The sequence below is a fragment of the Eschrichtius robustus genome, chromosome 4 (genome assembly GCF_028021215.1).
Source record: "Eschrichtius robustus isolate mEscRob2 chromosome 4, mEscRob2.pri, whole genome shotgun sequence".
Lineage (NCBI taxonomy): Eukaryota > Metazoa > Chordata > Mammalia > Artiodactyla > Eschrichtiidae > Eschrichtius > Eschrichtius robustus.
This window is the reverse complement of record NC_090827.1, coordinates 116631018-116656849: the sequence shown is the minus strand read 5'-3', so window position 1 is coordinate 116656849 and position 25832 is coordinate 116631018. Positions and strand designations below refer to the sequence as shown.

The following is a 25832-nucleotide window of genomic DNA, read 5'->3' as shown; positions in this document are numbered from 1 at the left end:
ATTGGGTGTGTACCTCATTGTTTTCACTTGCCTTTCCCTAATGACTAAAGATATTGAGCATCTTTTCATGCTTATTAGCATGAAATGGCTTATTGGCCATTGTGTATCTTTCTATAAATTATCTGTTGTCTCAGTGATGTGTTATAGATTTCAGTGTACAGGTCTTTCCCATATTTTGTTAAAGTTGTTCCTAAATGTTTCTCTTCTATTTACGCTGTTGTAATTTTTTTATTTCACTTTTAATTATTTGTTGTTAATGCTTGCCAATATTTTCAAACCTACTTTATTTTTTGTTTCTAAATTTAGGGACAATATAATGTGTCTAGATTGAAATTAATATTTTGAGAAGTTTGCTGTGAATCACAGGAGAACCTGACCTTTTGTGTAGTTTTCCATGTTTCTTGGGATTGTCTGTTTGGTTAAAATTGCTGAATGTAAATAAGAATACAGACAAAAGTCATATTTGTTTCTCAGTCTCTGGCTTGTGATGTTTTTGTGATATTGATACTTGAGAAAGTCACTGTTTAAGCTTAATAACTAGGATTAACCCACTTTATGCTAGCAAAGGATGCTGCCATTTTGAGCTTGCTATTAAGCAATGTATAAAACCAAAGTTATTCCAGCATATGAAAAGCCCATAACTCTCTCTCTCTCTCTCTCTCTCTCTCTCTCTCTCTATATATATATATATATATATATATCTCATATATCATCTATTGTCAACAAAAGCTTAGAAAGTCTCTTTTGGCTTAGGGGTAGAAAATGAGCAAACCTCTCATGATAGAATACAAAATCCCGTTCTAATTCTCATGATAAGAATGTAAGGTGAGCAATAAAGAAACAGTATTAAAAAAGCAGATTCTTGACCTTTATATGATTAAGTTAAGACTTTCTTTTTTTAATTAGTCTTTTCCAATGTAGTTTGCCATGATTTCTTCATTTTCAGGCTAAGGTAAATGCTGATTTTTACCTGATTTCATAAATGTAAGCTAGTATTTTAATCTCAGCGTTTTTTTAAATTCTAGACCATTGAAAACCAGGAAGAATTAAGAATTCTTGGAAATGAACTTAAAAAGCAACAAGAGATAGTTGCACAAGAAAAGAGCCATACCATAAAGAAAGAAGAAGAGCTTTCTAGGACCTGTGAAAAACTGGCAGAAGTTGAAGAAAAGCTGAAGGAAAAGGTGACTTTTTTAAGTTATCTTCCTGGTCATTTTTTCTGACTAAACTTTTTCTTTTCTTTTCTTTTTTTTGTAATAAATTTGATTCCAGCAGACCTAAATTCCAGAAATAATACATACCTCGCCAATGAACAGATCTTAATGCTAATATTTTGGATAATTTCAACTCCTACTGAGATGTTAACTAACATCCTTTGTGAGGATTATATTTTTTTAGTCTTTAAATGAGAGAGGGGGCCTTCATTCATCTAAATGAATCATTTGATATATTCATTCATGAAGTACTGTACATTCATACAGTACCACCATGAGCCAGGCATTGTTCTGGGCTCTTGAGATACATTAGTCAACAAAACAAAGATTCTGCCCTTATAGAGATGTATTAGTTATTCTCTAAAATGTAAGATTTATCACTACAGTCGGCCCTCCATATCTGCACATTCTGCCTCCATGGATTCAACCAACCACTGATCAAAAATATTCAGGAGAAGAAAATTCCAGAAAATTCCAAAAAGTGAAACTTGAATTTTGCCATACACAGGCAACTATTTACATAGTATTTACAACTATTTATGTAGCATTTATATTGTATTCAGTATTATAAGTAATCTAGAGATGAGTTAAAATATACTGGAGGGTGTGCTTAGGTTATATGCAAATACTATGTCATTTTATATAAGGGACTTGAACATCCACCGATTTTGGTATCCACAGGGATCCATGGATACCAAGGGATGACTGTATTACCATCTCTTAGATATTTACAATAAGGTGCTACTGTAAAATTTATAGAAGAGCTAAGACCCTTGTAACAATTGTACTCCCCAAGTAATTCTAAAACGCACCCACCGAGATCTTTCTGTATATTCTAGGAGTAGTGCCACATGCATTACAGATAAAGTATTGTAATTTCCATTGTGCTTCTGTATTTTTTTTTCCTAATATGGGTTCTCTTAATTCTCATCCTTTTTACTGTAACTTAACTGAATATATTAAAACCTTACATCTATTTCATATTCCTCCTAAATAAGTGAAATCAGTAAGTTTATGTAAAAGTTAATGCCTCATTGTTTGTTTGGGCCACCCCATATGGACCTTATTGGGAATGAAAATAAATTATCCAAGTTTTTAAGAGAAGTGGAATTATAGTTATTTGGCAGTTATATCTGCATATTTAGTCTCTTTTTTAATTTTTCTCATTTTCACTTCTTTGATTAACCTAGTGACACTATATTAGTTTCCTAGGGCTTCTGTATCAAATTACCATAAACTTGATGGCTTTAAACAACAGAAATTTATTTTTTCACAATTCTGGCTCTTAGAAGTTCAAAATCAAGATGCTGGCGACCAAGCTCCCTCTGAAGGCTCTAAGGAAGAATCCTTTCTTGCCTCTTCCTGTCCTTGACTCCCAGCTGTCCTTGGTACCCTTGGCTTGTAGCTGCATCTCTCCAATCTCTGCCTCCATCTACATATGACCTTCTCTGTGTCTCTGTGTGTCCTTTTCTGTCTCTTATAAGGACCCTCTCATTAGATTTAGGGCCCTCCTTAACCCAGGAATATTTCTTCTCAGTCCTTAAGTAATTACATCTGCAAAAACCCTATTTTCAAAGAAGATCACATTCTCAGAGTATGGGCAGACTTGAATTTGGGGTGGGACACTATTTGACCCACTGTAGGCACTATCTAAAAGGTTACTTTACTTTTAGTGTTACTTGTCTGTTTATACTGGAGTAGTAGGCAGGGCTATGATAATGATTATTTCAGTTTGGCAAAGTATATTTTACATAAGAATTTTAAGAGGATATAGACAAAATGGTAATTATAAAAACTATATTTCTTAAGAGCCAACAACTCCAAGAAAAACAGCAACAACTTCTTAGAGTACAAGAAGAGATGACCGAGATTCAGAAAAAGACGAATGAAATGGAAAATTTAAAGAATGAACTAAAGAACCAAGAATTAACATTGGAACGTATAAAAATTGAGAGGCTAGAGTTGGTTCAGAAACTTCATGAAAATTATGAGGAAATGAAATTCATAACCAAAGAAAGAAATGATCTAAAGGAATTACAGGAGTCATTTGAAATAGAGAGAAATAAGCTTAAAGGACACATAAGAGAAATTGAAACTACAGTAAGTCATACCCTTTTCTTTCATCTATTAAATGTTTCTTTAAAAACTGAGTCAGTTGGAAAGGGGGAGGCAATGTTGGGATGATGTTGTTACAATTATTCTTTAAATTTAACTTGCTAATAAAGGGTCTAGAAACAAAAGAAGAACTAAAAGTGGCCCACATGCTTCTAAAAGAGCACCAAGAAACTGTTGAAGAACTAAGAAGAAACATTTGTGAGAAGACAGCTCAAATAATAAATATTCAGAAGAACTTAGAAAAATCCAATACTGAATTGCAAGAAAAGGTTTGTCTTTTCTTCCTTCGCTCCTTGTCCCCTCTTCCTTTCTTTCTCTGAAAGAAAAATAAGCAGTAGGTAGTGACTGAGTTATGGTTCATTCATTTATTGGGTAGTATTTGTTGAGTGTCTAATGTAGCAGGTACAGTCCTGGATTATAGAAATAAAATGGGAACAAGGTGGACAAAACCTCTGTGATCATAGAACTTACTTTGTAGTGGAAAGAGGTTCTCAATAAATAAGCAATCAAATGAACAGGATAATTTTAGATAATAGCAAATGCTATGGAGAAAATGAAACATTGGGGTAACTGGACCAACCTATGTTAAAAGCCTACTATGTGCCAAGCATTGAGACTGTGGCTATGAATAAGACATTGTTCTTTTTCCCCAATATAGGCATATACAAAAATCTCTCAATTCCAGTATGACAAATGCAGAAATATGCTGTGCAAAGCTACATGGTACCACTAGTGATCATGGAAAGGGGGAATCAATCTGTACACATAACAGATTTGTGCAGTAGCATTAGAATTCATCTGAGAATGGGGGCCATTCATTTATTGAGATATAATCTGCTCAATTCTGATTTTTCTCCTGTTGCATTTGGGAACTGGTATAGAAATGAAGCATGCAACTGACTGGATTGATAATTTGTTGGTAAAGTGTACTTTGGATGTAAGCTGGAGAAAAAAACAATTATGACAGACTATTACTAGCAGAAAAGTCATGAATAATAGCTTGAGTAGGAATCAAGAGGAAATGAATAAATAGGAGTTTGTGCTCCATGGTAGCCAATGAAGGTTCAAAATCACTTTCATTGCTATGGAAAGTAGCCTCATCTTTTCCCTTTAAAAAATTATGATAACACTCTCTAGATAGTAACCTTGGTATTTTATGAATATCACAAGATCCCAGTGCTTCATGAGGAGCAGGAGCTACTTCCTAATGTGAAAGAAGTCAGTGATATTCAGGAAACAGTGGATGAACCAGAGCTATTGAAAGAACAATCCAAAACCAAGGATTCAAAAACACTGGCAAGTGTAGAAATGGAAAGTCTCAGGTTGACTGAAAAACTTCAAGAAAGTCACGAAGAAATAAAATCTCTCACTAAGGAAAGAGACGATCTTAAAATGACAAAAGAAGCACTTCAGGTTGAATGTGACCAACTGAAAGAAGAAATTAGAGAAACTTTGACTAAAGTAAGTTTCATCCTTTCCTCCCATTCTAATAAGTGTTTTATAAATAAGTCTTTGGGAAAAGGGGCATTTATAATGTTCCTACCAATTTTCTTTAAATGTCTCTTAATTATGAAGTGATTGGAAACAGAACAACTAAAAATTGCTCATAATTACTAAGAAACTATGGAAAATGAGTTGTTTTCTTAAATATTCAAAATGATTTAGAAAAAGCAGTGTTAAATTACAGGAAAGGATAAAGTCAAAAACACTGTTTTCTTCCCTTGTTTAAACCTATTTCCCCAGCATCCCATAACGCGTTACCATCTTCCTCACTGATCCAGTCAGAAATCTGGGAATCGTTCCTACTACTATCCCTTCCTCCCCACTCACTCTATAATCCAAGAACCAAACCTTGTTGATTTTAAGGTGTGTGCCTGTGTGTGAAATCCTCCCACTCTTCTCTCCACATTGCTGATACCCTAATCCGAGTCACGATTATTTCTCTCTGGCTTTGTGCAATAGCGTCCTACCTGGTCTCCCCATTCATATCATACTTCTCTAATTCATTCCCCTTTCTGAGCCCAAGTGATCTTTTCTTCTTAAAACCTTTTAATAACTTCTCATTGCTCTTGAAGTACATACCAGCGTGCTGCTTCACATGAGCTTTGAGACCCTAGGTCACAGACCTTGCTGGTTTCTAGCCCTGTTTCACCTCACTCTTCCTCCTGCTCACTGTGCTCCAGCAACTCTCGTCTGTTGCTCTTCTGCATCTCATGGCTTTCAGATGTTCTGGTCTCCCTTCCTGTAGTATTTCCATAGTCCTCTTTGCCTCACAAGTGCTCTCATCTTTTAGATCTCCACTGAAGCTTTCCATCCCCTAGGAAGCCCTTCCTAAGCACTCACAATAGGTTAGGTTTGCCACTGGTAGCCTGAAAGAACCCAGCACCTCTGTTTGGTAAGATCTGGTATAATATGTATCTTTCCTTCTAAAGTGGGTAAGTCTCAAAAAGGTAGATCATGTAAAGTGTCATTTCCCGTTTCATCTCCAACCTCTAATAGGATCCTGACAACACAATGAGTACTCAATAAATGTGTTAAATATCTGAATAATGGAAGAGTGGGTGAGTGGAAATATTGTTCTGTAAATGAGCTGTTGAATCCCTGACTTAATTGTTTTAGAAAGTATCCTTGTTTCTTTTCCCCTAAAATAAAGTATCTCTGGATACCAACTGTATTGTTTTATGATCCTCTTAAGATTCAAGCATCTCAAGACAAACAGGAACAGTCCTTCAATATGAAAGAAAAAGACAATGAGACTAAGAAAATAATGAGTGAGATGGAGCAATTGAAGGAGCAATTCAAAGTCAAAGATTCAGCACTACTAAGACTAGAAATGGAAAAGCTTGAGTGGTCTGAGAGACTTCAAGAAAGTCATGATGAAGTGAAATCTATAGCTAAGGAGAGAGATGACCTACAGAGGCTACAAGAAGTTCTTCAATCTGAAAGGAACCAACTCCAAGAAAACATAAGAGAAATGGTAGCTAAAGTAGGTTTCATCCTTTTTCGTGTGTGTGTGCTTAGTATTCTGTAAGCAAATATCTTGGTAAAAACTAAACCTTTGGGGAAAGGAATTAGTTACAGTGTAATGGTTATAACGTTTTCATAAATTTCTTGCAATTTCCTTTAATAATGAAGCACCTAGAAACCAAAGAGGAACTTGAAGTTGCTCATTGTCACCTAAAAGAACAGGAGGAAACTATTGGTAAATTGAGAGTGGATCTTTCAGAGAGGGAAACTGAAATATCAAGCATTCAACAGGAATTAGAAACAACAAATGATGAATTACAGAAAAAGGTAAATTGAGAGTAAAGGAACAGTGGGAGAAAACTTAAGGGAGGTAGCTAACTGGATTACAAAGACTACTGTTTACCTCCTGAATTGTTTTAGAAAGCATACTGGATTTTTTTCCTTAAAAAATATACATACACATATATATACATATATAAACACACGTTTTTATGTGTGTGTGCACATAAGTATATTTTTGGCTATTATTTTATTATTATCTTTAAGACCCAAGAGCTTCATGAGAAACAGAAACAATTTATTACCATAAAAGAAATCAGTGAAACTCAGGAAAAAGTGAGTTGGAATGAACTGGAACAGTTAAAGGAACATCTCAAAGCCAAAGATTCATCACTACAAAGAATAGAAAGCGAGAGGCTCAAGTTGACTGAGAAACTTCAGGCAAGTCAAGACGAAATAAAAACCATAATTAAGGAAAGAGATGATCTGGAAAGGGTGCAGGAAGTCCTTCAAAAGGAAAGAGACCAACTCAAAGAAAACATTAAAGAAATTGTAGCTGAAGTAAGTTTCCCTCTTATAATGTTTTTGGATATAAAAATAGTGTTAAAGTGATAATGATGATGTTCACTACTAAGTTTGATTAATTTTCCTCCAATCATAAAGGGACAGAAAATCAAAGAGGAACTAAAAGCTGCTTACATTCTTCTGAAGCAGTACCAAGAAACCATTAATACAAGGAATAGTTCAGAGAAGACAGATCAAGGAGCAAATATTCAGAGAGACTTAGAAATTTCAGATGCTGAATTACAGGCAAAGGTAGGTCTTGTTTTCTTAAGTTGGAAAATGACATCTGATTATTGTGTTCATCATATCCCTTACGGAAGAAAATAATACATACGTTAGACTAAAATGTAAAGATGATTACCTTAATTTTAGAGACAGTTCTTTTTCCTAAAATTTTCTGTCTATGTCATAACTTGTTTTATGATTTTCTCAGATTCAAGAACTTCAAGAAGAAGAACATCAACTTCTTAAGATGAAAGATGTCAGTGAGACTCAGGAAAAAATATGTGAAATGGGAAACTTGAAGAAGCAACTTGAGGCCCAAAAGTCAACCCTGGAAAATACAGAATTGGAGAACATAAGGTTAACTCAGAGACTCCATGAAAATTTTGAAGAAATAAGATCTGTTACAAAAGAAAGAGATGACCTTAGGAGTGTGGAGGAGACTCTCAAAGTAGAGATAGACCAGCTCAAGGAAAACCTAAGAGAAACCACAATTAGAGTGAGTTACCATCTTTCCCCCAACTAGTAAATATGACATCATGTCCTAAAAGAGCCATGGTTGATAGAGTTGGTGAGGCTGTAAAATTGGTCCAATCTTGGGGAAGCCTGGAGGGATGGATATATGATAATATCTTCCAAAGTTTTCAATAAGTGTATGCATTGACCCAAAAAGTCCAGTTATTGCTGTTTATCCTACACACATTAACATAACTGTGCAAAGATATTTGTACAAGTTGCAATAACAAAATAAAGCAAACCCCAAAACAGGAAAAATTCTAACTGTCCATTAGTAGAGACTGGTTGAATCAATACAGCACATTCAGACCACGGAATACCAACCCACAAGTAAAGAACGAGATAGAGCTGATTTGGAAGTATCCTGATAGAGAAAAGGGTTACGTTACAGAGTAGTGTATCTAGAATATATTGACATCTAAAAGTCATTTAGAGGATGAGAACTGGGAGGCCTAAGGAGAGAGGGGAATTTTTACTTCTTACCCTGTACCTTTCTACACACGGTTGAATTGTATTATTCTGAATGTATTATTTTTCTTTCTCTAATAATAAAGGACTTGGAAAAACAAGAGGAACTAAGAATTGCCCAGATGAATCTGAAAGAGCACCAAGAAACTATCGATAAACTCAGAGGAATTGTTTCAGAGAAGACAGATGAAATATCAAATATTCAAAAGGCTTTAGAAAACACAAATACTGCCTTAAAAGCACAGGTATTTCTACTAATATCTAAGTAACTGAGAGTTTGAATCAAGTCTTTTGTGTTATGAAACAGGATATCAGTTAGCCTAATATACATAGAGACTTACCTATTCAATTTAGAAACTATTAGCTTTTTCTCTATATCTATCTATATCCTAACTTATTGTATGATTATCTCAAGATCCAAGAACTTCAGGAGAAGGAACGTCAACTTCTTAAGGTAAAAAATGATCTCAGAGAAAATACATATCAAACAGAGCAGTTGAAGAAGCAATTAGAGGCCCAGAATTCAACCCTGGAAAGCATAGAAACAGAGAAGTTAAGGTTGACTCAGAAACTTCAAGAAAACCTTGAAGAAATAAAATCGGTTACTAAGGAAAGAGATGACTTAAGAAGAATAGAGGGAACCCTCAAAATGGAGCAAGACCAGCTCAGTGAAATCCTCAGAGAAACAAAAGCTAAAGTAAGTTACACTCGTTCCTCTTCCCAGCGAGTTAATGTGATGTTTTCCTTACATCAGTGAACCCTTCTTTGAGATGAGTGGTACTTTTGGTGAGAAGTAACAGGATACAACCTTTTAGGCAGGTAATTTGGTATTATTTTTGAAAATTTTAAATTCTGTAACCAGCATTTTCTTCATGGACTTTACCCTACATGTACACTTACTCAATTTTTAAGGTAAAGAAAAATATATATGTGTGTGTATATTAATAACACGCACACACACATATACCATAAGGTTGTTCATTATAGCAATTTGTGATAAAAAATAGGAAATAACCTAAATGTCTATCACAAGGAAACTGGGTAGATAGAAGCAATATGTCAGGGTACGTGCAACCCTTAAAAAAATGAAATAGATTTGAATGTTCTAATTTGGAAGCTCAAAATAACTCTTAGGGGGAAAAGCAAGTTGTAGAATAGTATGTGTATAGCATGTTTACCTCTGAAAAATATGAGTACATTGTGGGGAGGTGAGGACAGGGGAAGGGAAAGCCGATAACTTTCTAACAACATCAAAGATGCGGAGTAAAAAATAAGAAATGTATTCTTTTTACTAAGAAAATGTATCACTTTCATTAAAAAGAAAATACTAGTTAACATTAAGCTGTGTCATTGTTTTTTAATTTTTTCTAATAATAAAGGACCTTGGAAAACAAGAGGAACTAAGAATTGCTCACGTGCATCTGAAAGAGCACCAGGAAATTGTTGATAAACTCAGAAGGATCGTTTGTGAGAAGACAGAAGAAATATCAAATATGCAAATGGATTTAGAAAATTCAAGTGCTAAATTACAAGAAAAGGTATTGAGGGGGTCATGGCGCTTATATGTTTGGATACCTGATTTATTCCTAGAATAAAAAGTAATGCCTAAAATCCCTGAGGGATGTAAAATGCTTTAGCCACATTAGAAAACAGCTTGGTAGCTTTTACTAGCACCGAACCATATACCTGCCTGTGGCCCAGCATTTCCACTCCTTGGCTGTGTACCTAAGAGAAGAAAGTGCACACTTCCACGTAAAGACATACAAGAGTGTTCACAGCAACTTCAGTCATAATTGCAAAAAACTGAAAACAACCCAAATACCTATCAACAGGAGAATGGATAAATACATTGTGATTTATAAGTTTAAAAGCAGGCAAACTGATCTGGGATGAAAAAGGTCAGAATAGTGGTTTGTTCTAGGAAGGGACACATAGGAACCTTATGGTGAGGTAAGTAAATGTTCTGTATTAATTCTGAGTTGTATTTTAATCTGAGTTGTAGTTACATAGCTGTATACATATGTCAAGAATAGTTGAGCCATATACACATAAGATTAGTGTGTAGTTATATAAATTATACCACAAAAAAAAGTAAATCCTGTATGGAATTACACAGAATATTAATGAGTGACATGGGAAAACTGTCTTAATCAGCTTAGAAACTATTCTTTATCCCTCCCTAAGAAACCATCTAACCCTAACGTTACGATTATCTTAAGGTCCAAGAACTTAAAGCAAATGAACATCAACTTTTTAAGTTAAAAGAAGAGGTTAGTGAGACACAGAAAAAAATGTGTGACATAGAGCGACTGAAGAAAGAATTCAAGGCCCAAAGTTTAACTCTGGATAAAATAGAAATGGAGAACTTAAATTTGGCTCAGAAACTTCATGAAAACCTTGAAGAAATGAAATCTGTAATGAAAGAAAGAGATAACCTAAGGAGAGTAGAAGAGACTCTGAAACTGGAGAGAGACCTACTCAAGGCAGACCTGCAAGAAGCCATAGCTAGAGTGAGTTGTGCTCTTTCTTCCTGTCTTGTAAACATGTTTTTACTGCAAGAAGTTTGAAAATAAGTGATACTGTTGGTGAAAATTTGAATGTTATAACCTTTTAGGGAAGCAGTTTGACAATAGCATTTTAAAAATTATCAACATATACATTTGCTACAGCAGTTTTGTAGAAATTCATCCTACCAATATATTCACATATCTGGACAGAAATACAGCAGCATTCACTACAACATTGTTTGTGATGAACAAAATCAGAAACAATCCAAGTATCTACCAGTAAGGCACTGGCTAAGTGGTGTTTGTCTGTATAGTGGAAAACTAAGCATAAGAATGGGACACTCTTTATGTGATACTGATTTAGAAAGATGTCCAAGTGGTGTGAAATTTGAAAAATAAGTGGCAGAGTTCAGCATGTGACAGGACTGCGATGGGTGAGGCTAGGGACAGGGACTTGGACTTTATGTCCTTCTGTACTGTTCTAATTTGGGGGTGGCATGGAGGTGTTTTTTTTGTTGTTTTTTTTTTTGATTTTGATTTATTATTTATTTATTATGTTTATTTTTCGCTGTGTTGGGTCTTCGTTTCCGTGTGAGGGCTTTCTCCAGTTGCGGCGAGTGGGGGCCACTCTTCATCGCGGTGCGCGGGCCTCTCACTGTCGCAGCCTCTCTTGTTGCGGAGCAGAGGCTCCAGACGCTCAGGCTCAGTAGTTGTGGCTCATGGGCCCAGTTGCTCCGCGGCATGTGGGATCTTCCCAGACCAGGGCTCGAACCCGTGTCCCCTGCATTGGCAGGCAGATTCTCAACCACTGCGCCACCAGGGAAGCCCCATGGAGGTTTTTTTTACTATGAACATGGGTTTTTTAAGATTTTGTTTAACTAGTTCATTGTTAAGAAAAGGTAATGTGCCTTTATATCATATTTCTCAATTTCTTCTAATAACAAAGGATCTGGAAACACAAGAGCAACTAAAAATTGCCCATATGCATTTGAAAGAACACCAAGAAACTATTGATAAATTCAGAGAGAGAGTTTCAGAAAAGACATCTCAGATTTCAAATATTCAGAAGGATTTAAATAAATCAAAAGACGAATTACCGAGAAAGGTATGTGTTGTTCTGTTCTTTGGGGGAATAACTGTGCCCAAAATTACTTATGGAATGAGAAAGGACATAGATACAGATATGTCAATATAGATATATATGTACATGTACTATACTATATGTACATATACATAGACACTATTTTCCTTTCTTTAAGGAATTCTGTTTGCATTCTAACTTGTTTTATAATTATGTCAAGATACCAGAACTTCAGAGAAAAGAGCTTCAACTTCTTAGAATGGCAGAAGACGTCAATAAAACTCATAAAAAAGTGAATGAAATGGAACAATTGAAGAAGCAATTTGAGACCCAAAATTTATCTGTGCAAAATGTGGCAATGGATAACTTACACTTGACCAAGAAACTGTATGAAAGCCTTGAAGAAATAAGAATTGTAGCTAAGGAAAGAGATGAGCTAAAGAGAATAAAAGAGTCTCTCACAATGGAAAGAGACCAATTCAGAGAAACATTGAGAGAAATGATAGCTAGAGTGAGTTCAGAATCTTCCCCTATCTAGTAACTATTTATAAGAATCAAGCTTTCTTGGAAAGGGTAACAGTGGTTTTTTTTATATTTCCTGGAAACATCTACAAACAGTGAAGGATAATGAGGGAAACTATTAATTATAATTTTTCACACAAATAGAAAATACAGTTTTAAAAGAAGCCAAAATGATGTTATTCAGATATTACTACTTTTTTTTTTTTTTTTGGTAAGAACTTTTTTTTTTTTTCACACACACTGTATTTTATTTTTACAAGAGATAAATAGACTGACATCAAGCATTGTACATGGATGACCACAACAAAAGCAACAATGATTGCAATTACCAAACATGAAACACTCTCATATTATGTCATAATATTGACAATCAGTCCAGTAATCCTCCACTGTAACAGCTCCTTTACTTTGCAGTGAAAATTGATTTGTATATTCTTTGCCTCTGAGTCCTTGTGGGATTTTTATTTTTTTTAATTCAAACAGAAAGTCACAAAAATTATACTCATCCTCATCAGTTCACTCAGTCCCATGTAATTAATTTTTTTTTCATCTTGATCTTTTGTTAGCACTTTTATGAGTTCATCAGTTTTTCATTAGAGTTCTGAAAATGCTTATTCATTCAGTTCAGCAGTACAGTCAGTTACCAGAAACCTGTACTTGTCAGAGTCTTTTCCATGAATTTCTTGAAGATGAAACCCTTTTATAGGAACATATTTGCAAAAGCATCAGAGTACACCCAGAACTGTCTGTAAATGACAAAAGAGTTAAAAATGACCACGGTTAAAGATTTGATGAAAGTTCATAATAATGCAGTTGACAAGAAAATTAGTTATTTCTGAGATATACATTTTAAAGTAATAACTAGGATTATGACTTATAACGTTATACCAGAACATATAAGATTTTTAGAAATTTCATGTAATGTCTGAAACATTTATATTAACATATTTCCATACAAATAACCCAATGAAAGGTTAGTATTAGTTGTTTTGTTTGTTTGTTTGTTTATACTGCAGGTTCTTATTAGTCATCAATTTTATACACATCAGTGTATACATGTCAATCCCAATCGCCTAATTGAGCACACCACTATCCCCACCCCACCGCAGTTTTCCCCCCTTGGTGTCCATATGTCCGTTCTCTACATCTGTGTCTCAACTTCTGCCCTGCAAACCAGCTCATCTGTACCATTTTTCTAGGTTCCACATACATGCGTTAATATACAATATTTGTTTTTCTCTTTCTGACTAACTTCACTCTGTATGACAGTCTCTAGATCCATCCACGTCTCAACAAATGACCCAATTTCGTTCCTTTTTATGGCTGAGTAATATTCCACTGTATATATGTACCACAACTTCTTTATCCATTCGTCTGTTGATGGGCATTTAGGTTGCTTCCATGACCTGGCTATTGTAAATAGTGCTGCAATGAACGTTCGGGTGCATGTGTCTTTTTGAATTACGGTTTTCTCAGGGTATATGCCCAGTAGTGGGATTGCTGGGTCATATGGTAATTCTATTTTTAGTTTTTTAAGGAACCTCCATATTGTTCTCCATAGTGGCTGTATCAATTTACATTCCCACCAACAGTGCAAGAGGGTTCCCTTTTCTCCACACCCTCTCCAGCATTTGTTGTTTGTAGATTTTCTGATGATGCCCATTCTAACTGGTGTGAGGTGATACCTCACTGTAGTTTTGATTTGCATTTCTCTAATAATTAGTGATGTTGAGCATCTTTTCATGTGCTTCGTGGTCATCTGTATGTCTTCTTTGGAGAAATGTCTATTTAGGTCTTCTGCCCATTTTTGGATTGGGGTGTTTGTTTCTTTAATATTGAGCTGAATGAGCTGTTTATATATTTTGGAGATTAATCCTTTGTCCGTTGATTCGTTTGCAAATATTTTCTCCCATTCTGAGGGTTGTCTTTTTGTCTTGTTTATGGTTTCCTTTGCTGTGCAAAAGCTTTGAAGTTTCATTAGGTCCCATTTGTTTATTTTTGTTTTTATTTCCATTACTCTAGGAGGTGGATCACAAAAGATCTTGCTGTGATTTATGTCAAAGAGTGTTCTTCCTATGTTTTCCTCTAAGAGTTTTATAGTGTCCAGTCTTACATTTAGGTCTCTAATCCATTTTGAGTTTATTTTTGTGTATGGTGTTAGGGAGTATTCTAATTTCATTCTTTTACATGTAGCTGTCCAGTTTTCCCAGCACCACTTATTGAAGAGACTGTCTTTTCTCCATTGTATATCTTTGCCTCCTTTGTCATAGATTAGTTGACCATAGGTGTGTGGGTTTATCTCTGGGCTTTCTATCTTGTTCCATTGATCTATGTTTCTGTTTTTGTGCCAGTACCATATTGTCTTGATTACTGTAGCTTTGTAGTATAGTCTGAAGTCAGGGAGTCTGATTCCTCCAGCTCCGTTTTTTTCCCTCAAGACTGTTTTGGCTATTCGGGGTCTTTTGTGTCTCCATACAAATTTTAAGATGATTTGTTCTAGCTCTGTAAAAAATGCCATTGGTAATTTGATAGGGGTTGCATTGAATCTGTAGATTGCTTTGGGTAGTATAGTCATTTTCACAATGTTGATTCTTCCAATCCAAGAACATGGTATATCTCTCCATCTGTTGGTGTCATCTTTAATTTCTTTCATCAGTGTCTTATAGTTTTCTGCATACAGGTCTTTTGTCTCCCTAGGTAGGTTTATTCCTAGGTATTTTATTCTTTTTGTTGCAATGGTAAATGGGAGTGTTTCCATAATTTCTCTTTCAGATTTTTCATCATTAGTGTATAGGAATGCAAGAGATTTCTGTGCATTAATTTTGTATCCTGCAACTTTACCATATTCATCAATTAGCTCTAGCAGTTTTCTGGTGGCAATTTTAGGATTCTCTATGTATAGTATCATGTCATCTGCAAACAGTGACAGTTTTACTTCTTCTTTTCCAATTTGTATTCCTTTTATTTCTTTTTCTTCTCTGATTGCTGTGGCTAGGACTTCCAGAACTATGTTGAATAATAGTGGTGAGAGTGGACATCCTTGTCTCGTTCCTGATCTTAGAGGAAATGCTTTCAGTTTTTCACCGTTGAGAATGATGTTTGCTGTGGGTTTGTCATATATGGCCTTTATTATGTTGAGGTAGGTTCCCTCTATGCCCACTTTCTGGAGAGTTTTTATCATAAATGGGTGTTGAATTTTGTCAAAAGCTTTTTCTGCATCTATTGAGATGATCATATGGTTTTTATTCTTCAATTTGTTAATATGGTGTATCACATTGATTGATTTGCGTATACTGAAGAATCCTTGCATCCCTGGGATAAATCCCACTTGATCATGGTGTATGATCCTTTTAATGTGTTGTTGGATTCTGTTTGCCAGTATTTTGTTGAGGATTTTTGCATCTATATTCATCAGTGATATTGGTCTGTAATTTTCTTTTTTTGTAGTGTCTTTGTCTGGTTTTGGTATCAGGGTGATGGTGGCCTCATAGAATGAGTTTGGGAGTGTTCTTCAGATATTACTACTTTTTTTTTTTTTGGTAAGAACTTTTTTTTAATTGAAGTATAGTTGATGTACAGTATTATATGTTACAAGTGTGCAATATAGTGATTCACGATGTTTAAAGGTTATACTCCATTTATAGTTATTATAAAATATTGTCTATTCCCCATGTTCTGCAGTATATCTGGGTAGCTTATTTCATACATAATAGTTTGTACCTCTTAATCCCCTACCCCTATATTGTCCCTTCCCCCTTCCCTCTCCCCACTGGTAACCACTGGCTTGTTCTCTATATCTGTGAGTCTGCTTCTTGTTTGTTATATTCATTAGTTATATTTTTTAGATTCCACATGTAAGTGGTATCATACAGTATTTGTCTTTCTCTGTCTGACTTATTTCACTTAACACATTCCCCTAGAAGTCCATCCATGTTGTTGCAAATGGGAAATTTTCGTTCTTTTCTATGGCTGAGTAGTATTCCATTGTGTATGTGTATGTGTATATATATATATACCACATCTTCTTTATCCATTCATCTGTTGATGGACACTTGGGTTGCTTCCATATCTGGGCGATTGTAAATAATGCTGCTATAAACATTAGGGTGCATGTATCTTTTCGAATTAATGTTTTTGTTTTTTAGAAAATACCTTTTTTTTTTTAACTTTTTATTTTCTATTGGAGTATAGCCTATTAACAATGTTATGATACTTTCAGGTGCACAGCAAAGGGACTCAGCCATACATGTGCATGTATCCATTCTCCCCCAAACTCCCCTCCCAATTCTTTAGTTTTAAGAAAAAAATTGGTAAATAAAGCAGACTATTTTCTTCAGTGTAGTTTTTAAAAGGGTTTTTAAACCAGGAAATAACATTATTCTCAGTGGAGAAATATTTGTAAAAGATTAAATATCTCATTTCTCTACCTCTACACGATAGAGTTTTAAACATAGGCTCTTGTTAGTGAAGTTAGAAGGAAGAAAAGCAAGATGAGTATAAAAAAGGAAGTTCTACTAATATGTCTATTTATAGATATTCAGAATCACATATCTTAAAGAACTGAACTGAATCCCTCTATAAAATTCAGACAAATAAGAAATTGTATGAAATCTATAAAAATCTTATTTTCATATTTCATTCTCATGTTCATCATTACCTCATAGTAAAGAAATAATAAAATGGAAAGCAATACCATTTGTAATCTCAGTAGAAATTTCAGACAGTTGGAAATCATCTTTATGTGGGCTCTAACTAAATTTATAGACTTTTTCATTCAACAAATATTTATTGAACGATGTTTTATTTTGCACTTTTAATCAGAAATACAAAATATAAACAGGATATGAATTTTCTGTTCCAAGGTGCTGGAAAGAATATATTGAACAGGGCTTGGAACACCACAGGTAGTATACTTGGTTTTGCTAGCATATATGAGTTGGCAGCAGTGATTCTAAGACAGAGATTTGGAAGAGTAGGAACCAGAGATATATCTAAAATCCAATTTGCAACTATAGATAGTAAAGCAACAAATCCTATCTTCAAAAAATATGTGGTTTTCCCACTTTTTCCAATGAGTTGAGGTCACTCAGCATAAGACTTAGTGTTACTGTTATTCATTTTCTGAGCATTTTTAACATTGCTTTTGAGTTACATGTGTGATATTTAATTCCATTATTGAAAAGATATAAAAATGTAATCAAAGTATATGATTAGGCGTTATATGTTAATATAGTTACAGCTGAAGCCTTGCTTATTTCTTTGTATCAAAGCAGAAGCAACAGAACCATGAAGAGGTAGTAAAATATGAAAAAAAATTACTGTGTGATGGAAACCAACACCTTATAGAAAGCCTGAGAGAAAAGTGCTTCAGGATAAAAGTAAGTGCTCTCCTGTTAATATTACAAATGATTATTTGTAGTACCCTTCCAAAGGCCCAATGTGGAATGAATAGATAATGCTCAATATTTTTCTAAACTTTATAATCTAGTACAAGTATGTATATGTGTACATATATACGTGCATACACCACACACAGAAAACAGAGGAGTTTGTGATTTTAAGGCCTCACTGGAAAGGTGATGTTTGAGCAAATACCTGAAAAAGGTAAAGGATCAAGCCACACAGGTATACAGGGAAAGAGCAGTATAAGCAGAGGGAACAGCAAGTAGAAAGCTTCTGAGACAGAAGCCTGCCTGGCGGGTTCCAGGAACATCAAGAAGGAGGACAGCCAGTTAGAAATGAGGTCAGGAGTTAATGGGGAAGAGGCAGGCTGTGGGGTCTTCAGCGGACTTTGGGTTTTACCGTGAGTAAGAAGGAGAATCCCTCGGACAATTTTGAATACAGAGAGACATGATCTGAGTTACATTTTAAAGGAATGTTATTGAAACTGAGTGGAAGCAGGAGGGCCATGTGAAAGACTAATTTCAGTCATCCAGGCAAAGGTGATGGTGGCTCAGCCCAAAGAGGTAGCAGCGGAACTGGTGAGAAGTGTTCGGATTCTGAATACATATTGAGGGTAAAGCCAACAGGATTTACTCTCACCGCTGTTAGAATGCAAAGTCCCTAAAAACTTTTTTGTGTTGGTTATGGCTGTATCACTTAGAAAAATTCCGGACAGAAATCAGCATTCATTATGTATTTCTTAAAAGTACAAAGGAATGACTCTACAGTGTTGCTCCATACCATGATGTGATTCATTCCGAGACTAAAGGAAGAATCCCCCCTCCAACATCCCACATTAATGAACATCTATCTAGCTTTTCCTTAAATTATAAAAAAGAGAGCTCGTTGTTGTCAGAAGCCCCTTCTATAATTTAACACCCTGAACTAAACATGTTATTTATTACATGACTGAGGCAACTTGAACTTAATGTGTTCTTCCACCTGTACTCTGACCAAGGGGTCACTTGCCTAGCCTCTCGTCATTTGTGTTGATGGGCTTAGGCTCACTGAGTGTCTTCCAGATGCAGGCACTGTCCTGGGTGCGTTACCTCATGAGATGGGTTTTATTGTTCCATTTATAAACAAACAAACTGAGGCTCAGAGAGGAAGTTTAGTGGTTACCCAAGCTCACATAGGTAGTAAATTAGTAGAATCAGGGTTTGAAACCAGGTCTGACAAAGTAAAACTTGGGCATAGAAGCATTTTTACAAATATAATTTTATTTCCTTTAAACTATAATGTCTATAGATTTTATAGATTGCATAGATATAGATATTATTTAATATTTGATCCCCTAGAAAACTTTGTGGCAGTTATTGTGGTCTTCATTTTGTAGTGGTGAAAATGACTCAATGTTTCCCCAGTCAGCAAGTGGCAGAGCTAGAACCTGAACTCAAACTCTGATAAAAGGTTAGAAAACTTGGATTCTAGGCAGATAATAGAAATGTGTGAAGAGGCTCCACCAAGTTGACAAATAACTAGTTTGATTCTTAGTCACCTATCTGCTCACTTACACTGCCTTCTGTAAATAGAAGCCAGCATTCAGCCTTGAGCTACAATACATACTAGATTGAATTCACTCACATTTCTCGTCAGACTTTGTAAATAAATGCTCCTTCAAATCATGGATGTTCAAAAGACCAAAAGAAAATGCAGCAAAATGATAACAATGGTTGCTTCTGGTTTTCTTTATTATATTTGTTTAAATTCTTTTAAATTTCCACAATAATTTCTATAATCCAAAATCAACAATAAGAGTTCGCTTTTGTTTATAAACACAAAGGTCGTAATTTATTTTTCTCCTACAAAAAGTATTAAAGAATTAAGTTTTGTTGCAATTCTAGGGCTGAGACTATTTCTTGTTAAATTAGAATGAATTGGTAAATTGAATAAATTCTAATTTTCTTTAGGAGCTTCTTAAGAGATACTCAGAGATGGATAATCATTATGAGTGCTTAAATAGATTGTCTCTTGACTTGAAGAAGGAAATCGAAACACAAAAAGAGCTTTCAATTAGAGTAAAAGCAAACCTCTCACTTCCATGTCCACAAAGCAAGCAAATTCAAAAACTTCTCACTGCAAACCAAAGATGTTCCATGGAATTTCATAGAGTCATGAAGAAACTTCAGGTACCATCTTTTTTAGTAATATCTTTGTAAATATCACTATAAATTTCCATTACAAACTTTAGTGTTTAAGTCTTGCTTTGAGAGTTGACATATTTGTTATTTAGTGTATTTACTACTGAATTAAAAGATTATGTGGGTCTAAGAACAGTGTGTGCAAGATCCTCAATGCACCTAGGACCTGTTTATTCAACAAAACCTGAGCTTTGCCTATGGGCCTAGCCACTGTCCAGGTGTTCAGGAGACAAGTATGAATCACATCTCAAGGATCTCATAGTGAGTTAGGCAGACATATAAACAGGTAATAAGTGTCGCGATAGAAGTACGTTTAGATTATATGACATACCAGATAAAAAGTTAAAGAAGATAAGACTGTATGTAGTAGAAGACAGACTCAAACAATAAAGCTTGGAGTTCATTTTGTAAATGAGGCAGAGCCATTGGACAGTTATTTTAAGGTGGTGGCAGTAGCATGATCAGATTATCATTTTAGATACTTCACTGCAGACAAAGAAGAAATGAGTTTGTGGAGGATAAGCCTAGTGTCAGAGAGAAGAGATAAGAGACAGTTACAGTGGTCCAGATGAGCTATTATGAGCGACTGTACTGCTAGGGAAGGATTCATAGGAAAGGAGAGGACAGACGAGATTAAAGAAACATTTGGCAGCTTAAGATAGTAGTTCATGTGATTGGTGGTGGAGGTACGGGAGAGAAGTTTAGATTGAGTCCCAGGATTTGGGCTTAGCCACGTTTGTGGAGAGTGGTACCATTAACTGAGATAGAGAGGGAAAAGAGATGAGGTGTTTAGTTTGAGATGTTTTGAGGTAGAGAGAGATACCTAAGACAGAACGTCTAAGAAGGGAGACCAAGCAGGCATTTAGTAGAGAGTCTGAGGCTTGTCAGGAGAAAAGTCAGGACTAAAGATAAAGATTTGGGATTCATATAGGTGATAGATTGCACAACATGTGTAAGGTCGCCCAGAAAACATAACAGAGGAATAAGAGTTTGGGGATAAGTTCGGATAAGATACGAACTCCAGAAAAGATAGTTCTCCAAGAGACAGTAGCAGAAAAGAGCAACTCATGGGTTCAAGGTTAGAAAAGTCAAAGTGACAGAAAAGAACCAAGCAACAGTGCTATTACTTAAGTCAGTGGAGGAGAGTAAGTCAAAGATGAAGTAGTCAAGAGTGGCAGATGCTTCAGTCAGCTAGAATGTGGACTGAAGAGATCTCCTCAATTTGTTGATAATAGAGCTCACTGGTGACATCTGTCAGAGCAGTTTTAGTAGAGTAGTTAAGGAAAAGGCCAAATTATAAGACTTAAGGAATGGTGGATGTTAAGGAAGTAGGGAGCTGGTATCTGCCCTTCCTAGGTGAATTGCCCCTTACGCCCTGATATTCTTCCACAAACCCTGGCAATCAGATATCCAGAACTTATTGAGGAGATCCGTGAAGCATATGGCATTCAAATTATTGTCACCTTAAAGCCAAACATCTAAATATGCTTGACAGGTAAATCTTGGGACATGTCATACCCATTTTGGTTACCCAATCAAGATAGGCAGAAGATGTTGAAAATGAATCTCAGGTATCTAGCTGGGAACTGGGTGATTGATGACATAATTAACCAAAAGGGGGGTAATAGGCAAAGATGGGTTTCTAGGGAAAGGAATCATGTGCATTTTATTTATTTTTTATTTTATTTTATTTTTTTCATTTTACATCTATTGAATTTGAGGTAACTGTAGGACATCCATGAGGTATATCCAGGGGCAAGTAAGAAATATGGAACTAGATGGAGGCCTGGAAGTTATTCTCCCAAATTGCTGAGAAGAGAAAATTGGGGATAGAGAGAGGCTCTTTCCTTCTCCCTCACTTACCAGAGGATATAGATAATAAGAGATGCCATCCTGCCTCATAGTCTCAGGGGTTTAAAACTTCATCTAAATGTGGTACAAGTTTCATTTCCCAATTTGTTTAATGTTTTTCTGCAAGTATGTGTTAAGCCATGTTACAAAGATAAAGGAAGAACAACATGAATCCATCAATAAACTTGAAGTGGCTTTTACTGATGAAGTGGAAAAGCAAAATGAACTGCTAATTAAAATACAGCACCTTCAACAAGATTATGATGTACCGCCCAAAGAATTAAGGGACCTCAAATTGAGCCAGAGTATGGATCTGCATATTGAGGTACAATTTGTTTAAAATGGGTTTAATTAGATTTCAAGCCTTTTTATCAAGTAGAAAAGTACTTTTTCATATGTTTAGAGTCATTTTTATTTATCAAAAATTAAAAATCAGTTGCAGAATGACAGCTGGCCCCATGTAAAGAGTGCCAAGTAATAGTCTAGCCTCCTTTCAGAACCCCAAAGATACAGAAAATAGATGTAATATCATCAAGTGGGAATTCATGGAACCCCAGAATAAGTTTCCGAATGCCTTCTAAAACTTCCTAGATCTGTGACTGGGAGTCAGAAACGTTTTTATTACAACAGCTCTGCATAAAGTGTCCTGCTCCCTCTCAGCAGTATGAGGCTGGCATTCAATTCCCAAAACCATGTGCAGCCTGTTTTATGCACAGAAAACTACATCCAGAAACAATTCATATTTTGTGACTATTAGTCACAGTTTTATAGTTTTGACGGATTTTAATTCTAACATGCAGATTTGTAGACGTGCCTCCGTTATAGGCTATACACCAAAATTTTATTATCAAATAACTAAAGTTTTAAATTAGAATTATATTTACAGTACTTCAAAATATTAAGAATAAGAGTTCAGTAAGGTGTTTTCCCCTTTTTATGATATTTAGATTAAAACTTTTCCAATGTTCATGTGATTCAATGCTTATTTTTCTCAGGAAATTCTCAAGGATTTTTCAGAAAGTGATTGCCATAGCATAGAGACTGAATTTCAGCAAGTACTAAGTAATAGAAAAGAAATGACCCGGTTTTTGGAAGAGTGGTTGAATGCTCATTTTGATATAGAAAAGCTTAAAAATGGCATCCAGAAAGAAACTGATAGTATTTTTCAAGTGAATAACTTCTATAATAACAAAATAATTGTAAGTAGTAATTTTCTTGTTCTACCTCATTCTTTTTGTTGTTGTCTGCTTTAATTTTTATACCTCATTTGTAAAAAGACTTAGAGCAACTTAATTTTAAGTATTTTCTTAAAATTTATTTGTACATGCTTTGTGAAAAAAAACTGTGTAAAACATCTTCTGCCTCCAATGTATTATGCTTCCTTAGGATAATTAAATATATATTTATACTTGTAAAGAAGATAACAAAATCTTGGTGTGTAGTAATCAATTTGTTACACACAGATTTGGAATCTGTGAAATCTGGAATCCTCTGGCGATTCTCCTCTTTCTTTTCTCACTTCTCACTGCTTCTGTAGGAACTGAGCCTTTTCCCCAAGTAGGCTCAGACAAGGTGAGACATGAGCCTGTTTCAGGGCTACAGGCAGCAGCTGTAGGAAAGCCCTGGACAAGCCTAGCCAGCTGCTTTATTAATAAGGCCTCACATGCTTTTTGTCTCAGCAGTGTCACTGTCACATGCCCTGATCCTTCAACTTTGATGTTCAAAAATGTGGTTTGTAATCATTGTTCCCAAGGTGATCAGCCCTAATGGACAGATTCGTAAGAAGCAACATTGCTTACGACCAGTTTATTAATTTGTTTTACTTTCCACTGATCAGAATATTCATTCTACTTTCTGAAGTAATCCCTATCTCATATACTTAGTAAAATATGCAGTAATCAGAAAGTTGCTTGTCATTATATGTAATTGGAACAAAGGGGCCTGGATTAATATTACAGCTTTTAATATTGGTTTTATATTCCTATGTTTGGGTAGTTATTTCCAGACAAAGACTTTAACTTCATCTAGAAACTAAAATCACATTGAAATATAGATAATGTTTAAAAAAAAATGTTTTCCTGTGGCTGGATTGTTCATCCATTTGTTGAATACCCCAAGCAAAATAGTAAATGAGCTGTTTAAAAAAAAAAAAAAAAAAAAGTCCACAGTCAATGGAGAAAAGCATAACTGATGTTTGGATAAGATAATTTCCATATAATTCCGTGTTGTTCTGTAATGTTGAGGGCCCAGTTGTGATTAGAAAGTAGGGATTCCTTCAACAAGGTCCTGCTGTTTAGCACAGGAAACTATACTCAATATTTTGTAATAACCTATAAGGGAAAAGAATATGAAAAAAAAGATACGTATGTATGTGTAACTGAATCACTTTGCTGTACACCTGAAACTAACACAACATTGTAAATCAATTATACTTCAATAAAAAGGAAAAGAAAAGAAAGTAGGGATTCCTGCTGTGGGGATCAGCATGGATCAGCATGGATATGTGGCTTCTTCCAGCACCCTGAAAGAAGGAACTGGTAATTCTGTATGGTGGGAGGTCCATAGTCTAGAGCCATGGAGGGTCCAGGATGCCAGCAAGAACACAACTAACTTAGGATCCAAGTCTGACAGAATTGCCGTAAAACCACAAAGAAATTTATAGGTAAGACCAATAAGGCATCCATGATGAGAGCAAAAAAGTACATCCCTTAGGAATTAGGAAGTAAAAAGATGATATGAGTAATTTCAGAGTTAGTTAGGCTTTGATGTAAAAGAAGACATTGGTTGATCATTATTCCCTGCACAGAAATACAAGGTTTTCAGATTAATTACCAAAAGTCAGTGAATGATTTTCCCTGGAACCACTGAGGTTTGGAATGAAAATAGCTTGTTGTTAAGTTTATTGGTTATGCTCTGCTATTAGATGTCAGTTAATGTTTATATATGACATGATATGTGTCATAACATACATAATAACTTTAACCTGCGCAAGTCTTCAGATTCTTCTTCATACATTAGTACTGATCTAATAAGGTAAGATTATCATCTTGCAAATCAATACGAATGCTCTCCAGCCTTTATTCTTTTATTCTCATCACCAACATCCAACATCGTTTGAAATTTCAGGAACTGACGCAAACCACAAAGAGTGTTCACATTCTTTTAAAGTGCTGTTCTGGAATATTCTGAATAATTTCGGCATATGCCTTGTCCTAGAAATCTATTATTTTCATAGTGGGTTTTTTTTTAATGTAATTCATCTTAGAGCTATAATGGTGTTTTTACTATCCAATAGGCTATAATGAATGAATCAACAGAATTCGAAGAAAGAAATGCCACCATAGCCAAAGAATGGGAACATGATCTGAAATCAATGAAAGAGAACAATGAAAAACTGTTTAAAAACTACCAAACTTTGAAGATCTCCCTGACCTCTGGTGCCCTTGTTAATCCTACTACACAAGACAATAAGAATCTTCATGTTACATCAAGAGCTACACAACAAGCCACAGAGGTATGTACTTTCTTATGTTTTTCAATTTGCAGCTTCATCAAAGACTTAAAAATGCATTTAATATCTTATATAACATTTATATATAACATGTCTTATATAACATTTCAGAGCAAAATTATAGTATTGAATGTGTTAAGTAACATGGACCATCTTTGTGTCCGTGTGATGGGCTTGTTTTTTAAATATAGTTCTATCGTGGCTATCACTCAACTAAATATGAAGCTAGACATTATATAAGAACTTCCCTTTGGATTATAAAACAGAAGTAACTCATAGCTTAATTTGATTACTAGATACAGACACTTAAAGTATTATTACCATACAGTGTAAGTTTCCTAAATCATGTGACTTTCTATTAAAATATAATCTGTGTCTGTATACAGAACTAGTTTAGGGGGAAAGAGCAATTTAGTTTTTCTCTAATTATCA

At 35.1% G+C, this 25832-nt stretch overlaps 1 protein-coding gene across 7 annotated transcripts in view; it reads left to right on the top strand.

Moving 5' to 3' along the window:
- The window catches only part of CENPE (centromere protein E), a 76575-nt gene that overhangs the window by 34634 nt on the left and 16109 nt on the right, over positions 1 to 25832 (top strand). For 3 of the 7 annotated variants that reach the window (XM_068543250.1, XM_068543248.1, XM_068543251.1), the window contains 19 exons: positions 1026 to 1184; positions 3024 to 3314; positions 3440 to 3598; positions 4500 to 4790; positions 6025 to 6315; positions 6465 to 6623; positions 6843 to 7136; positions 7239 to 7391; positions 7573 to 7860; positions 8432 to 8590; positions 8761 to 9042; positions 9725 to 9883; positions 10565 to 10855; positions 11799 to 11957; positions 17726 to 17833; positions 19808 to 20026; positions 22017 to 22214; positions 22885 to 23088; positions 25185 to 25403. In XM_068543250.1, the coding sequence (XP_068399351.1) occupies positions 1026 to 1184; positions 3024 to 3314; positions 3440 to 3598; positions 4500 to 4790; positions 6025 to 6315; positions 6465 to 6623; positions 6843 to 7136; positions 7239 to 7391; positions 7573 to 7860; positions 8432 to 8590; positions 8761 to 9042; positions 9725 to 9883; positions 10565 to 10855; positions 11799 to 11957; positions 17726 to 17833; positions 19808 to 20026; positions 22017 to 22214; positions 22885 to 23088; positions 25185 to 25403 (4083 nt within the window). Of the gene's footprint in view, positions 1 to 1025; positions 1185 to 3023; positions 3315 to 3439; positions 3599 to 4499; positions 4791 to 6024; positions 6316 to 6464; positions 6624 to 6842; positions 7137 to 7238; positions 7392 to 7572; positions 7861 to 8431; positions 8591 to 8760; positions 9043 to 9724; positions 9884 to 10564; positions 10856 to 11798; positions 11958 to 12153; positions 12445 to 17725; positions 17834 to 19807; positions 20027 to 22016; positions 22215 to 22884; positions 23089 to 25184; positions 25404 to 25832 lie in introns of all 7 variants that reach the window. The other 4 variants (XM_068543254.1, XM_068543249.1, XM_068543252.1 and 1 more) reach the window with 4 other exon arrangements.